At 42.7% G+C, this 17,637-nt stretch overlaps 1 protein-coding gene across 6 annotated transcripts in view; it reads left to right on the top strand.

The window, feature by feature from the left end:
- The first annotated feature begins 3,835 nt into the window (after positions 1-3,835).
- Positions 3,836-17,637, top strand: part of FRAS1 (Fraser extracellular matrix complex subunit 1) — a 449,074-nt gene continuing 435,272 nt past the window's right edge. For all 6 annotated transcript variants that reach the window (XM_045392441.3, XM_005554975.5, XM_065545065.2 and 3 more), the window contains exons 1-2: positions 3,836-4,599; positions 12,263-12,294. In XM_045392441.3, the coding sequence (XP_045248376.2) occupies positions 4,524-4,599; positions 12,263-12,294 (108 nt within the window). In that variant the 5' untranslated portion in view covers positions 3,836-4,523. The remainder of the gene's footprint in view (positions 4,600-12,262; positions 12,295-17,637) is intronic.

Raw genomic sequence — 17,637 nt, 5'->3', positions numbered from 1 at the left:
AGAATGCTCCCAGGGCAACTGAAAGAAGATGAGAGAAGGCACACACAGGAGAAAGATGTGATAGAAGGCTCAACACACAGAGTAGGGTTATGCAGAAGAAAGGCAGTGAAAAGCAGAGGAAAGGGAGATGGGAGGGAGGAAGGGTAAAAAGAACGAAGCGGATGAGCAGGAAAGCAGAGTAAAGGGAGACTGCTGAAACTGTAGAGGAGTTGTAACAAAGGTCAGCAGAACCCTGGTGGCGTCAGGGAAGGTGCAACTGGGACTTTGCTAAGGACAGTTAAGATAGTTAACTGTAGGTGTGTGTATATATATATGTGTGTGTGTATATATATATATATATAACTAAGGACAGTTAAGATAGATAAGAGCATGGGCGCTAGGGTAAAGCAGTACAGTTAGTGCTTTCTGTATGTGTTCCCCTATGTGTCCCATCCTCCCTTGTAAGTAGGTAGGGGTCACAAGACTCATTCTTGTCATTGGACTGTGAGAGGAAGGGCTGAGGCCCTTAAAGCTTGCAATGCCTCTTTCATTACCCCATGCAGAAGCCACGGGTGTCATATGTTTCACGATGGCCTGACTAGAAGGAGTCACCAATTCTCAGGGGCCAAGATGTGATCAAGAAATAACCTTTTGTTGTGTTAAGATACTGTGATTTGGGAGTTTGCCTGTTCTGAGAGCTAGAATTTCTTGCTCTAATATGCGTTGTCATATACTAGCTGTCTGACTTTGGATAGATTACTTAACTCTCTGAACATCTGTTATTTCATCTGTCAATGGAAATAATAATAACACCTATTTCACATGGTCATTAGAGGATTACATGGGAAAGTGTACAGTGTTAGGCACAAAATATTCAATATGTGTTATCATTGTTATTATTATCATTTATAGCAGGAGTTGATAAATAAATTCCCCAAACGGGCAGCAACAAGGACAGGGAACTGTGAAGAGATGACAGCAGGGCTGATCCAAGGAGATATTATGGGACATATTAACAAAAGGTGTGGAATCTGGACTTGTAACTAAAGAGGACTGAAGATATAGATCCAAATATCTCTGGCTAGAGAATTGCAAACTTCCTATGAGGAAGCATGAAGCTGTCATATGTGGAGGTTAACTTATAGAGATAAGCTAGTTATGATTAGGTGCATCTCCATGAACATGTTTACTAAATTTTCATCATAATGAAATATGTTACATTATATAATGTATTTTTCCAACATTTCAGCTGAAGTGGCCATAGAAGGTATTAGATGTGCCTAATATTACAGAAATATTGGTTGACCCTTTGGTCTTCCAAGTGATCTTGGGGCAAGGACTCAGGCTGCCTTCTCCCTTGACTAATTAGGGCAGAGGGAGGACTATGTGAGTGGGCCAGCGTGTGCCCCTGTGGTGGATTGGTGGTCAAGGGGGGATGTTATATATATAAATCCAATAAATACAGCATATGATGAATTCAGGGTAACTTGGTAGTGCTATTCTCCCTTTATTGCTTTTCCTTTTTGAAAAGTAGCATATTTGCAATTAGCAAGTATAACAGATGTCTTATTGAGAGCTGTGCCATAATTGTATGGTTATTTTGAGTGCAGTGACTATTTACAGGAGTAATCATGGTGGACAATGGCCTCCAATTCCCGAGCTCAAGTGATCCTCCTGCCTCAGCCTCTGGAGTAGCTGAGACTACAGGTGCACCCCACTGCGCCCAGCTTGATTTTTAAAATAAAATCAAATTGTTGATTTTTGAGAGAACAAACGGTTTAAGTTACTCCCATTCAGTAGCGGCTGCAAAATTAGGAGGGGGTTTAAGGGTGACAATCTGGTTGTCAGAGTGTGTTGGAAGCTGAGTTTGAATTTGCACATCACTTTACATGGAATGAGAAGATGTCCTCCACCCCCGCCCCACCTTTATTTTTGAGACAGAGTCTCGCTGTGTCACCCAGGCTGGAGTAAAGTGGTGAAATCTTCACTCACTGCAACCTCTGCCTCCCAGGTTCAAGTGATTCTCCTGCCTCAGCCTCCAGAGCAGCTGGGATTAAAGGCATGTGCCACCACACCTGGCTAATTTTTGTATGTTTAGTAGAAATGGGGTTTCACCATGTTGGCCAGGCTGGTCTCGAACTCCTGACCTCAAGTGATCTGCCTGCCTCAGCCTCCAAAAGTGCTGGGATTACAGGCCCCACCTCACAGGCCCCACTTTCTAAATAAAAAGGGAGGGGTCTTTTTCTGGGAGGAGTTTAAGGCCCGCAGCTCCCCTTTATATGGCCGCTGCTCTTAGGGACTTAATAAATATTTTTTGCTCAATCCATTCTTTCAACAAATGTTTAAAAAGCACCTACTATGTGCTTCAGATATTATACAAAGATAATACAACCTCTGTACCTAGAATGACCACAGCCCAACAGACAGACTGAGGGTGAATTGTGCAAACCCTGGGTCCTCCAAATACTTAAGATTCAGAGCCAGGTTGTCAGAAGTTCTCCTTTGTTCTGGCTGAATAGTAACACTGATAGGGACCTGCCAGTTTCAACTTATTCCAGTTATTTCCAAAAATGAGTTGTTCCAAGTAGCGTCAGTGCACGTTGGAACGTGGGCCCGCGTTATGGTGCTGGTGAATACTGGAAACAAGTGGGACCCCGCCAGCACCGCTCATGTAACTGCTTCTGCAAACTCCCCTCCAACACTTTCGCCCATCCCAACTCAACTGAGAGACCCGAGACGTTTCTTCTTTGGGCCAATCAGAACCCAGTCAGCATCTCTCTGATGCAACCGTTCCCTTATAAAACGATTAAACGTGGACCAGCTATTTTTATTCGGTCCTATAAAAATAGCTGCCGTCAGTCAGTCCTGGCGGCGAATCAAGGCCTCTGCTCTTCAAGTGCGTGCCCCAGTCGGCGGTGTCCTGATGTTACTTTCCCAGCCATTGGCATTTGGGGGCGCAGCTGGACCCACAGCTTCCAGACCACGTTGTGTTCCACTGACAGAGTCTCTTAGGGAAGGTAAAGGTGCATTTGCCCCTAGGCTCCGCCTAGGACACACACGCCAAGATCTTCCCTGGCTGCTGGTAAAAGCCAGGATGCGACAGCCTGAGGGTCCCAGAGCGAGGAAAAAGGATCACTCAGGTCAGCCAGACGCACTTAGTCCAGCAGGAGTGGCGGGTTGTGGGGGTGGGAGGTAGCCCCAGGGCCTTTGATGTGGGCAACGCTCCCCCAGCCCCCGGAATCGGTTCCTCCCCTAACGAGGGGTGTGGATACGGTTCATCTGCCCTCCGCTGTGCCTGAGCAAGAACTGTGCCACCTATCTCCACCCCCTCCGCCCCCGGTGTGACCACTTTTGATCCCTCCCCAGACAAAGCCAATCTGAACTCCAGCAGAATGAATAAAGGGATCAGGTTGCTCTCTCGGCCTCCCCTCACCCCCCTCCTCGCTTGTCTCTTTCCCCACGTGACTCTCTGGAATCTTTGCCAAAGCTCCCAGTCTCTGGGTCCATTTTCACACCGAGCAAAGCAAAGAGGAAGGAGGCAAGGGAGGCTAGAGGAAGGCTGAACGTGTGTCCTTTAAACGCGGGGTCCAGACCCGGCGTATTTTGGGCGTTTCCAGGCTTTCTCGCCCGAGTAGCCTTGAGTTTGGGGGTCTTCTCCAGCCTCGCTGGCTTTTTCCTTCGTGCAATTAAAATTATGGCTCTTCTTCCACTGCCGTAATCACTGCACCTCTACCCTGCAGACCAGCTCCGGGGTGTTCGGCGCGGAGGTGGGTGTTGGTGTGCAGGAAGCCGCGCCCCCGCAGCCCTCCTCACCCAGGCGAGGGGCGGGGAAGAGAAAGTAGCAGCAGCGTCCCCCAGTCTTTCCTCGGAAGCTTCCAAACGGTCTGCTGCAGGGAGCGCAGCCCGAGGCGGTGCGGTGCTGCTGCAGCGCGGGCGAGTCCCGGGAGCTGCCCGCAGCGCTGCACAAAGTTTCCAGCGAGCGGCCCCCGGCGGATGAGGTCTGCCGAGCCGGGTGGCCAGATCAAGGAGTGGGTGTGGGTGGGTCTTTCGGGGCTCCCGGCGACCCGCGGTGCCGACGCAGCGCCTACGTATGGTGCCAAGCGAACTTTAAAAAGCTGCTTCGGACAAACCAGAGCCAGGATTTCTACTGTCGGGGACCCGGGAGCAGAAGGGTCTAGCCCGAGGGAAATGCTGGAAGATCCCATCAGCCGGTGACCAGCAACTTTCCGGCGAGACTTTGACGCGGAGAACTGTGCTCTGCCTCCTCTTATTCTCCCAAAGCTCACGTTGGCGTCCTGCCTTGCGGGGTAGCTCGGCGCGCTCTCAGCCCTAGCAGCGAGTGAATTGAACCCCCCGCCCGCTCCGGCGCCTCCGGGCTGATGAGTGTTGCTCTCAGCCCGTCTATCTCTTTTTCCGGGAGGTAACGGCCCGCGGTCCCCCACCCTCCGTGCGCCGAGGTTCCAGGCGCCGGAGCCAGCGTTTTGGCCGAGCCGCTTCTTGGATGCTGAAGGCTGGGCTCCTCCATCGTGGGTGCCGAGGCGGCGATGGGTGTCCTCAAAGTGTGGCTCGGGCTGGCCCTAGCGTTGGCAGAATTTGCAGTATTGCCTCATCATTCCGAAGGTGAGAGAGCGGTGCCGCGTGTCTGTGTGTGCGTGTGTTTATGTGTGAGTGATCGTGCAGTTTAAAAAGCTCAGCAGGTTTTATGGTATTGTGGTTCGGGTGGAAGTTTTTCTGGGGAGGGTGGGGTGGAAGTGAAACTGGAGTAGGCTTTTTCTGATAAGATTCCTACTCCTGATTGTTTTGTATTCGGATTACACCCCCGAGACGGCCTCCCTCTCTGCCCTAAGTGCTTTTGGGTGGGTGGGTGGCCGATGGAAGTGACATCTCTAAAACTGATCCTTTTTCTTTCCACCACCTACCTTGCCCCGAAGGGAAAACAACTGCGTGGAGCACAAGTGAGGAACGAAAAATCGCTCTTACCTGTTTAAAAATACTTCTGTTCCTAAGAAACATACAATCTTTCATCTTAAAGCCCCATCGCTTTCCCGCCCTACTTACCTCAGTTAGTCTCCCCCTAAAGTCCAGTAAGGATTTTATAACTAACTGGTTGGAGCGTGTTCTGGACGTGGGCAGTTCAGTTGCACTGAAAGAAATCTCTCCAGTACGGAGAAGCACGAACCTGCCTGCTTCCCAGAACAAAAGTGGTTAATAAGAGTTTAGGTTCATTCTTTTACTTCACCCTCCGCCTCCTGGTTTTCCTCTGAGACTCCAAGCTACGTGTAAAACCCCGGAGCCACAGGAGAGAAAAGGAAGCCGTGAGAGTTGTTGTCGCCATGATATCAAAAGCAATCCGAGCTCAGCCAAATAAATGAGTCAATAAGTAAATCAAGAGTTTGGGGTCATGAGATGCCGGGCCTTGGGACGCGAGGCGCTCTGATCTCCCACCTGCTCCGAGGAACCGGGGAAGTCGCCACGCCAGTGCTTAGGAAGGGGGAAGGGAGCCGGCGGGCTGGGAGGAAGACGGCTTAATCTACAGCGCCTGGCTCTCGGCTTTCCCTCCCGGCTCCATTCATTATTCATCCAGCTGCGGGAAGAAGAGTTTACCTGCCCAGCTGCAAATCAGAGCCGCGGCTGGGCGGCGGCGGGCGCGGGGCGGGCCGCCCTCTCCGCCCTGGTGCCTGGGAAGGCGCGCGGGGCGGCTCCCGGGGGTCGAGCTCCGGCGCAGAACTGGGGGCTGCGGGAGGCCCGGGGAGGACAAAGCTCTGCCTCGGGTCGACCTCCAGTCGGCTTCCGAAGAGAAAGTGGGGGGCCTTGGGAACCCACGCACAGCAGTGGAGGACTCTCCCCTGGGTCCAGGTGCTGCCTTCTGCAGTCTTCCGGGATGTGTGTCAAGGGTGTATAATCTCCGGGAAAGGCACATCTGGGGCGTGTGTAGCCTTCTCCCAACAGTGCAAGTCCTGTAGAAATATGACTTTATTGTACATGTGCGTGTGGGCGCGTACTTTGGGGGAAAAAAAAAGCTTGTAGGGCTTGATTATAATAGTAAACCAGATGAGAGAGTCACCCCAGGCCACCCAAACCTGAACTTGGTATTTAGAAAAATTAATTTCATTTGGTGGCAGTTTTTTTTTTTTTTTTTTTTTTAAATTTAGAATCCTATCCCAGCAACTGAGAAAACGTACTATCACTCCCGGATAGCTCACCAGGGGGCAGTTGGAATGGTGCAGCTTCTCAGAACCAAAACTCTGGAATCAACAAAAGGCACTATTATTAAGAGCCTACAGGGTGCGCTCTTTGGAAGATTGCTTGATCCAGTGGGCTAAGTTTAAAAAGCGCCGAATCTTTTGACTGGGAGGTGGGGATGGCGGGGATGCAAAGCACAGAAAGCCGGGGGCGGGGGTGGGGAGGAGGGGTGGGCGGGAGGGAGAGGCAGGGAGCGGATATTACTCCAAAAAGTCTTTGGAAACTTTGCTTCTTATTGTTTTACCTTACTGTCAGAGCATTCTATAGCCATTTCACAAAATGGATTGATAAATTGATAGATGTCTGAGAGGTTCCACCCACATCATAATGGTGCTTATCTTATAATGAATGAATGAATGAATGAACATAGCCATTCCTTGAGCAAGTATTGTTTGCCTGGCACTTTGCTAAGCACTTTACATACTTTATCTCATTTAATTAGTTTAATTAAGTAATATCACTCCCACAGACAAAAAACCATTTGTCATCTGATGAGACCTCTGGTTTGGTCCTCTCAAGGTTTTCTTTTTCTTAAAAAAATAAGATCATTGATATCAAGGTTGGAAACCTCAAAGATCTTAGAAATCTCCTCAAGTTGTTATTATCCATCTAGAGAATAATTTTTAAAAATGGAAGAGACATTCACATGTATACTTCTTTGGATGGGATGTACCTTGTGACACCTTTGCTGACCAGCTTATGGCAGAATTTGTCATTTTCTTCTCAGTGCACAGAGAGAATAATTGTGGTTGGTATGGGTTTGGTCTTCCTCTCTTAGCTGTGTGCTTATTGTTGGCTCCTATTAATTCTTATATCTTCAGTTCAGCTCCTAGTATACAGTAAGTGCTAAAAAAATTGGTCAGATGAACAATATTGCCAAATTATATTCTTTTGAATTAAGATTAACTGGTGGACTGGCCTCTGATTAGCTCACTAACCTTGAATGAACTGCCTAACTTCTTTGCTCTATAGTTCTGTCATTTACTAAATAAAGTCAATTAGGTGATAGTTCTGAAATACTTTGGCTAACCATCAAACATAGAAGAAAAAGAAATCAGTATTTGCTGCCTTATTTGTGGTCAATTGCAATGTTCTGGTTCTAAATTTTATTATTTTTATTTTTTGAGACAGTCTTGCTCTATCACCCAGGCTGGAGTGCAATGGTGCGATCTCAGCTCACTGCTGCCTCTGCCCCCTGGCCTCCAGCGATTCTCATGTCTCAGCCTCCTGAGTAGCTGGGATTACAGGTGTGTGCCACCATGCCCGGCTAATTTTTGTATTTTTAGTAGAGACAGAGTTTCACCACATTGGCCAGGCTGGTCTTGAACTCCTGACCTCAAGTGACCTGCCTTAGCCTTCCAAAGTGCTAGGATTATAGGCATGAGCCACTGTGCCTCGCCTCTAAATTTATTTTAATTATCAAAAGAAAAGTAATTTTTTACAAGCAAATTATTGGCAGTGTTATTTTATATGGCCTTATATTGCTAAACTGATAAAGTATTAATGCTATGATTTGAGAACTTAATAAAATCAAGAAGTCACAAAGAAGCTTCTAACATGGCTGCTTTCTGAATCGAAGAAACTCTACCATGGCTTTTTCTGGAGAAATATCTTGAGTTCTGTTGACATATGGAAGTCCTGTGAAGTTACACTAGATAAGACAGTTGCCTTTGGATAGAGAAAGATCACTGAATTGGAGGTTAAGAGAATTGAGCTTTGGTCTGTGTCCCCTCACTCTCCATGTGATTTTAGCCATTTCCACAAACCCTGAATCCCAGGTTTTTCCTATAAATGCCATTTAACAGGTTACATTGAAGAGGACCATTTGATAGACAATATGTTTTATTTATGGGTAAGTTAGGGTAGTTGGTTCCACTCTGGCCTGGAGAGTTGTTTCACTGAGAGACTCTATGCTTGAAACTCAATGTTAGGGAAGAAAAGACCTTGACTGGAAAAAAGTAACATAATTCTTTCATTCTGCAAGCCTTTATTGAAGGGTTATGTGTCAGGTTATGTCTGGTAGGTGGGTACAGACATCAACACCAAAGCCAAAACCCGCCTGTACTCAAGGAGTTTGCATATCTAGCAATCGTTAATGTCATTTGAATAGCAGTAGGGATATGGGAACATTTGGTCCTTGGTGGATTTCTCAGTACAGAAATGTTAGATGATGGTTGTAACTTTGCATCCTTTGGCTTTTGTAATTACCTGGCAATGGAAATAAAGAGGTGTTGTTGTGGACTCTTATTTTCATCAATTATATTTCCATTGCCCTCTGAAGATTGGATTCTGGGCATTACTCTCCTTATATACATCCTTTAGTAAGGACTCAGCTATCCGTATTCACTGTTACTGACTTGGGTGGCCATATAACCCAACTGTCCTCACACAGATCATCATAAAATACTCTTTAACGCATGGCTCAGAGCAGGAGAGGGGACTACCACATGTCAAAGTCGGAGCCTCATGCCAAATCTTATTGTAGTTCCAAAACAGTTGGCCCACTTTCATTTTAACTACTCTATTAATTGATCTAAATCCTAGTTGACAATAATCAGGACATGAGCTGTCCTGTCAGTTCAGAAAATGATTCTATTTTAAGTACTCCACAGTGCACACAGCCATATGCTGAATTATAACACAACATAAAGCCTGAACATTTAAATGCCAACTTGTGGCTGCTTGTTCCTAATGAGTCATGTTTTTGTGGTACCATGCTCTTCAAATCTTTTCGTATCTTAATGGTTGTATCTGCCACTATTTCTTTGAACTAACGGGTCTGACATTTTGTGGTGCTTGGATTTAACTTCTCTAATTTACTCAGTTTACCAATGGTTTCAGGATATATGCAAATTAGATCTCAAAATTTCTCCAAAAACATTAGATTTTATACAGTCATCTCATAAAGGAGTACATTATAATGTGCAAAAGGGATTAAAAACAGACATTTACTTGTTTAAATTTTATGCAGTAACATTTTGTCTATGTGACCTGCAAGAAATGCGCCAGCCACACAGGAAAAGAGCAGCAGCTCAGGTCTCAGGATCTGGGCTTCCTTCTTGACACTATAAAATGACTTCAACCTGCAAAACTTTATGCACTTTCTCACAGGTTGTGAGGTGTTAGAACTTAAATTACCTGGCATCTCAGCTGCCTTGTGTGCCCTGAAACTGGCCTTGTTCAGAGTTAGAGAACTCTCCTCCTGTTGTCTCTGGTTTTTCCTCAGTTTTCCTTTGAGGGAGGCTCATATCTCCTAAATCAGCACCACCTCACAGAATTCACCTTGAGCTGGAATTTGCTTTAAAGTTCAACTAAAGCCATAAATAGAAACATCAGATAGACCTGCAATTATTCTTGTACTCCTTAAGAAAAAAAAAAATGAGTGGAGAGAGTAATTTTGTTTTCCATATTATGTGAACTGATGGATTAGTGAAAAGACCTCCACTCTGGCTCTCAACCAGAAGCTACGCCCAGTACCCATGTCAACAAACCCAACTTCATCTGCTGGTGAGTGTGTGAGAGAAACATGCTTGCTTCGGATGCTGCATCTGGTTGATGATAAATGTTTGATAGGACTGGGCATCACACTGGAATGCTTATTTTCTCAAGAGAGTAGAAATGAGATTTTTGGAAGCTGTGTTAATGGAGGCTCATTCATGCAGCTGCCTTCTGGGTAGAACTGTTCTGTTTTAGGAAAGCTCTCAGAGGGCAAAGCTTATTTCTTCTGGAATTGTACAATACAGAGCAACCCAAATTGAATTAATTCCTTTTCCTAATGATATAATTTTTCAGCAGTTATACACCATTCTGACTTGAGTCTCCAGCAGATGCGTGGTTTGCCCGGGTATAGATGTGGTGCCACACTCAGTGCTACTTTATTTTTTTCATACTGCAGTGAGTTTATCATGCTATCTAATCTTCCAAAAATGGGTTTTGATATGGGTACTCGGATACTTCTTAAGGTGCTTGATTTCCTTTGGAGCTTTGAAAAGAAATTGACTTTGGAAGGTAATGCTGTGGAGAGCAATAAAATTATTTGAGGATAGTCTTATTTTAAAGATTAAATTTTGTTTGTGTTTTTTCTAAAAGTTAAGTTTTGCTTGTTTATTCTAAAGTTTAAATTTTGTTAAATTGTACCTAAGTGATGATGATCTTTATTCTAAATTTTCTAAACACCAGAAATAATTAAATATGTCCATAAAAGTAATTTAGAAAGTGACTTGTGTTTATATATATTTATTTGATATATATAGGATTATTTTACGTACACACATCACGCACATACATATACATACACACATGTGTATACATATATTTCCTTTCTTATGACATAACATAGACGAACTACTATGTCTTTGAAACAAGATTTCTTAAGGAAAAATTAGTCAAGAATTTTTCTTCAAGGTTTTATCTCAAGTTATTCTTATTAGAATGTCAGAGACATAAAAATTATTTCAGGCCGGGCGCGGTGGCTCAAGCCTGTAATCCCAGCACTTTGGGAGGCCGAGACGGGCGGATCACGAAGTCAGGAGATCGAGACCATCCTGGCTAACACGGTGAAACCCCGTCTCTACTAAAAAATACAAAAAACTAGCCGGGCGAGGTGGCGGGCCCCTGTAGTCCCAGCTACTCAGGAGGCTGAGGCAGGAGAATGGCGGGAACCCGGGAGGCGGAGCTTGCAGTGAGCTGAGATCCGGCCACCGCACTCCAGCCTGGGCGGCAGAGCAAGACTCCGTCTCAAAAAAAAAAAAAAAAAAATTATTTCAATAAATTTACCCACAGAGATCTTTGATTCAAACTTAAGTGTAAATAGTCATCTCAGTTTTCTTAAAGATTGTTCTTAATTCCATTATTGGAGGAGAAGGTAGACCATTTCTTTCCTAAGAAGTTAATATTTTTGGGACTTCATAAATGACCCATTAGAGGTAAGCACTGTGGTAAAATAATGTCCTTGTCTCTTTAGAAACCAGTTGTGGAGCACTGTTAAGATATGCTTCACCTTGGTGTGTATATACTGTTCAAATCTGTTTTGCAGACTCAGTTTCTGAGAGAGTAGGTGATAGCATACTGCCCATCTCTTTCTAAGTTAATTCAAGACCTGTTGTGCAGCTCAAAAATTGGTTGGGAATGTGTGTATATTTTTTTAAATTAAGATTTCAGTTTTATAGTATGATATGTGTACTACAAATACTACACATACTATTTATACTATGTATGATATATACTATATATAGTATATTGTGGGTATATATGTGTATATGCTATATATACTATATAGTGGGTACATATGTATATATATGTGTATATTTGTGTATATACTATATGTAATAGTATATATGTAACAGTATATATAGTGTATATATTCTCTCTATATATGTAGTACACACACACATATATATAATGTAGTGGGGTAGATGCAACACTTCAACATCCTTAGAAAGGAAGTACACAAGAATAAATTCACAAATGGAGGATGTAGGCACAAAGTGCTAGGAGCTCAGAGGAACATAATCTGGTGGGCAGGAGAAGTTTCACAAAGGAGATGGGATCAAGTTTAAAGGGCTCAGTTAGACAAAGTACATCTCCTGTAGGAAATGAAAATGAGCAAAGGCATTGAGACATGTAAATATATTACAAGATTCTAAGTTGGCCTCTTGGGTTGGACTGGAGACTTAGTGTAAGCAAACAGTGGCAGGGAAGCCTGGATAAGTAAATGGGACTGGATTATGGAGGCTTTGCTGACTTATCACCAAGAAAAATATTTACTGTATTTATAGCATGCCGTTATAAATACATTTATCTTAAAATTCAAGTCATAAGTTTTAATGATGCTTTCCCTCATGTGTGTCCAAGGAATGTTGTTTTGGTGTATGGGGTTATTTCCCCAGGGGAAGAATGCTCAAGCTTTTAAGATTTTGGAAGAAGTACATTTTACTGATTTTGATGTATGTAGATGCAGTTTTAGCAGCAAGCTTGCTGGGGCAGTGCCTACTGGTTTATTATGCATCCCTTTTAATTCTTGTTTTGTTTTTCTCCACAGGTGCTTGTGTCTATCAGGGTTCCTTGTTGGCGGTAGGTCATTCTTTACATACTTGGTTTCTTTCATTTTAATGTAAAATGCTTGATTGATGTTCCTGAGTGAGTGAGTTGACCCTATCATTGTAGAATATGTTTATTTTTCTTCACAGTTTGAGGATTAGCCCTCATTCGGGCACAATGATGCTCAATTATTTAATACCTTTTCCAGATTGAATTAGTTCCATTCGGATACTCAGGTATTGGAAGAGAAATCCAAACACTCAACACACAATTAGCATTCTGTGGCCGTTCTTTGTGTTCTTTTAATCAGAGAGAAAATTAGATCCCATCCTTTTGTCAGATACAAACTGAAACACAATTTGCTTATCTTCCCACTTTGCTTCCCACTTTGAACCCTTCTCCAAAATAAATATGATTATTAAATTAAGTAGAATAGGAAGGGTTTCTGTTGTTACATTGAATTATAAACTTAAGTTTTGGTGAACAGCAAATAAATTAACATTTGTTTCTGAACTCTTGACATATAGGGTAAAATTGATTTTGAATTTAATGTCAGAATGACTTGGGGGGAAAAGTTGATGTAAGTCTCATGCATTTCTTTTTATTACTAATGCACTATGGTGCATAACAGTGTGTTAAAGCCTCATTGAAAAGACTGTCTACACTCCATCAACTCTAATAAATGGTGTGACAAATCATTCTTCACCACATTTTTATTTTGGTTTAATAAATGCTATAATAAAACTGAACTGAGATGGTTGGAAAGAGTTTGCTTATTTACATCACAACATGCTATTGACATGTGTGATATTAATAAGTCATCTTGGATTATCCTTGCGGTATTGAAATAGATGAGGAATATCTGAAGTATCTAAGAGTCTAGATAATTGTAGATATTCACAGTAATATTCTTGAATCTGCACTTTATATGCTATAGTTACTGCTCGAGAGGTTTATTTTTTTCTTTATATTTTTCTATTAAAAATTAAGAAAAAGCCATTTTTATTCTATTTGTCATTCCATATTCTGCCCTGTTTATTCTTTAATATGTTTTAGGAATCATTTGCTCTAAAATATGTTATCACTTTTGGGGAGCTGTCGTAGGTATTTAGACAAGTCAGTTATCCATGCTAATAAAGGAGAGTTATTTATTTTTTGTGTAGTTATTTATTTATTGTGTAGACTACTTCATAACTTTTCCATATATTTTCATAAGTATTCATATGTCTGATAATAGACCAGTGAAATAGGCAGGCCATGTATTATTTCATACTCTTCCCCCTCTTCATGGAAAGGATGAGAGAGAGATGAAGACATTTGCTAGAGGTAATTGACCATTAAGGGTGGACCAGAACAAGACATCCTGTATTCTTCTGTTGTTCTGCCTATATGTGAAAAAAAGTGGCTAGACCATCTTCTATATTTAACTTTGCTATGTGTTATTGTACATTCGAATATGAAAGGATCAAGTAATTGGAGAGGTCAGTTTGATCAAGTAAAAAGGAGAAAGAACCCAACCAACTTGAATTTTTTGGATGACCTTGCTTCCCTCTGTACCATGCCCTAGCTCATCCCAGGGCTCATGGCTGCTCCAGGTTAGTGGGCTGCACCCTCCCACACCAGCAGACTCCTCATTCCTCCAGGTGACTTCTTTGCTTACCAAGGCTCTGCTACATTTGTTTCTTTTTCTTTCTTTCTTTTATTATCATTATTATTTTTGTGTGTGAGACAGGGTCTCACTCTGTCACCCAGGCTGGAGTGCAGGGATCTTGGCTCACTGCAACCTCTGCCTCTAGGATTCAAGTGATTCTCCTGCCTCAGCCTCCCAATTAGATGAGACTACAGATGCACACCACCATACCCGGCCAATTTTTTTTTTTTTTTTTTGTATTTTTAGTAGAGACGGGGTTTGGCATGTTGGCCAGGCTGGTCTTGAACTCCTGATCTCAAAGTGCTGGGATTACAGGCATAAGCCACTGAGCTTGGCCTGCTACATTTGTTTCTGAACCTCTTCAAGCCTGAGATACTTATTATTGTAGTTACGCAATTCAGTCTGAGAGACAATGTATTTATTACAATAATAAAATTATTAAACAAATATTTATTGAGTGACAATTACAGACCTGCTATTCTATGCACTGGAATGTATCTGTGAACAAACAGATGAAAATTCTTGCCCTTATAGAGCTTGAATTCTAATAAGTAAAATATATAGAATGTCAGATAGATGGGCTATGGGGAAAAACGTTGTGGAGGTGGAAGGGATAGAAAAGGCTCAATAGGGGATGAAGGTGGCTACTTTAGATAGGGTGATAGGGAAGGCTTCACTGAGAAGGTGACATTTGAACAAAGACATACTGAAAGAGGTAATTATAAGAACTAGCCTGGTGGATATCCAAGGGGAGAGAATTCCAGAGATAGGGAGCAGAAATGTAAAGTCTGAAGCAAGAGCTCCTATGGGCATTTGAGGCAGTGCATGGAAGATGGCAAGAGATAGGTCAGGGAGGAGGGCAGAGGTCAGAGCACGCTGAGCCTTGTGCAGACTTTAGCTTGTCCTTTCAGGAAGGTGGGTGAGCCATTGAAGGTGCCAGAGAGGAGGAATGGCAACACTGGACTTATCTACTTAAACTGCTGAAATGAGAATGTGAAAAGTAGTGTGCTTGTTTCTAGGGAAACTATATTAAATACTTTAAAAAGACTCCATCGAGGTGAGTCACTAAAAAATTGCTGTCAAATTAAGTGTAGGAAAAACAGCTATAAAAGATTGAGAAAATATTTCAAAACCTAGAGAGATTCTGCATTCTGGTTTATTTGTAACCACTTTAAGTTCTCTTTCCATCTTAAGGACGATGAAACTGGAAAAGGTAGATGATGCATCCTGGGCTTGGTTTATTATCTACATCATTCACTGCTGCTCTCTCTCTGCATGCCCTAGTGTTAAAGAAAAGCATTGTATCTACATCAGCGAAACTGGAGAGTCAATGTATGTTCATGCATTTTGAATTAAAGAGTACAAGAACATTACTATATGATTCTAGGATTCTCTAATTATACAACTTTTTGGGTGACAAAGGCTTCTAGTGTAAGAGGCATCATTTTCAAGAGCTGGTTCTGAGAATAGTGGTTGGTGTCCCTTTTCCAAACTTTGTAGTTTTACCCACATGTTCACTGTTTTAGAGGTAGAAGTGACTTGAGAAATCTCTTAGTCCAGACTGTCCATTTTATAGATGAGGAAACTGGGGCGAGGATGTGAAATTCTTGAGGTTTGTTCATCTCCCAGGTGAGTAACCAGAAGTAGGTTATTCTGGTTGAAAATGGCGAAGCCTCAGCTTCACCCAGAGTTCATAAAGCGTATCAAGCAAATGAGAGCGTGGATTTAGGCACTAGCTGCTAGTATAATGCTAACTCTCAGCCTGTCTTGTGAGGATTCCTCTCACTGATACCTTTCAATCTCTTCACTCATTGCTTAGGAAGCTGCCAGATACAGTGGAACATTCATGGCCCTGGCAGTCAGACACACCTGGTTTTGATCCTTCCTCTTCTATTACAAACCAGCTCTGTGACGTAGGGCAAGTTACATCACCTCTGGAATCTCTTATTGCCCCTGATGTGAAATGAGGACAAAGAAAGCCACTCCTGAAAGGTTGCTGCAAAGAAAATAATGTGGGAAAGACACCAAGGTGCAGTGCCTGGCTTGTGCTTTTCTGCCATAACACAATTTCTCTTTAGCAACCAAGAAGAACAAGAGGAAGGGACAGTCGTTAAGCACCTACTATGTATTTAATACTCAACAAACCCAGGAAATAGTTTTTTTTTTTTTTTTTTTTTTTAATTTACTTTACAGATAAGGAAGTTGAGACTCAGGAATTAGTCACTTGTCCAAAGTTACATAGTAAGTGCTAGCGGAAAAGAAAGTTCAAACCTCGTTCTGATTCTGAAGTCATCTGATCAAGCATTCTATTTCTCACAACCAACTCAGTCCACTGGTTGTCTCTGAACACAACTAGCTTACTTCACCACCTTCAGTCCTATATGCCCACCCCCTCCCTGCCACAACTGCCATGCAGTTGTCTCTGTCAGTCTGTGTCCCTGACCTCCTGCAAAAGCCAACTGTCCCTGGCTAACCCTTTCCCATTTAACTGAGGCTGTCCTGCACTGGTGTGCACCACATTCACTACATGATGCAAAACATGTTTAGACAGGCATGTCATCTTAAAAAACACAATGTACAGTGTATTATGTACTATATATGTTTATATATGTGTATATATGTATATAGGTGTATATATATACCTCCCCCCGCCTTGTATTGTGTTGTGTTTCCTGATTTTTGACAGCTGTCTGGACTTGCAGTGACATCCTGGGGTGATTAAGTCCTAAGCATGTGTAGCTGTCTCTCAATTATGGACTGACTTCAGCTCTCTCCCTTGTCTGTCTTTTAACAATCTTCTGTAACTTTCTCTTCTTTTTATTCCTAGAGTGAGAAATGACCAGAAGGGACTAAAATAACTCCAAAAACACTGAATAATCTATTTGGGGGTGTGTTTCTTACCCCGTAATACCCATGCACCCCTGGGCTCACAAGACTTTCTCTAAAGTCAGCCCTTGTGGAAGACAGTGTGACTGTTGTAAATCAGGAATCCATCAGAGGGAAACTACCTAGGTAATAGGTTTAACTGTGACATCCAGTGTGAGGAGGAAAATTAATTTTTTATTTCAAAGTTTTCACACACTTTCTGTTCTTTTCCAATTATATCAAGTATTAAAAAAACTTTCCTTTTGCATCACCACAAGCAAACACATATCCTTTTTAAAGTTCTTCCTGGGATCAATGACTTGACCCTTCACTTCAATTTTTCTGTCTGTGAAATGGAGATGAACTATTTACTTCTCAGGATTGTCGTGAAGCTTAAAGGAGATGAACATGAAGCACCTCGTCCGGTGCTGTGACTTACAGTGCTCAATAAAGGCTGGCTGCTGTTGTTGTTGCTCTATAGCAGTGATGCCTGTCAAGGCTGGATAAATGAGTCTTCTTCCCTACATCAAAAGCGTTAAGTGTTGGGATTTCTCCTACTTGGGATACTTTTGCTGAGAAATGCTGACAAAGTGAATCACGGGGCACTAACTCTTAGCAGATTTGAAAGAATATTTTTCAAGGATAATTAAAAAATGTGGAATGTTGAGTATGTATAACACTGCAGGAAGATCCAGGCTTTGGAGTTTGAATCTTGGCACCACTACATACATGCTGTGTGGTCTCAGATACAATACTTTATACAGCCGGGTGTCACTTCCATTATCTGCTTAATGGGGATTATATTTCTCCTAGGGTTGATGTGACAGTTAACTAAGAACATACTTGTGAAAGAACCCAGA

The sequence above is a fragment of the Macaca fascicularis genome, chromosome 5 (genome assembly GCF_037993035.2).
Source record: "Macaca fascicularis isolate 582-1 chromosome 5, T2T-MFA8v1.1".
Lineage (NCBI taxonomy): Eukaryota > Metazoa > Chordata > Mammalia > Primates > Cercopithecidae > Macaca > Macaca fascicularis.
Note: the sequence above shows the minus strand (reverse complement) of the source record. Positions and strands in the feature narration are given on the sequence as shown.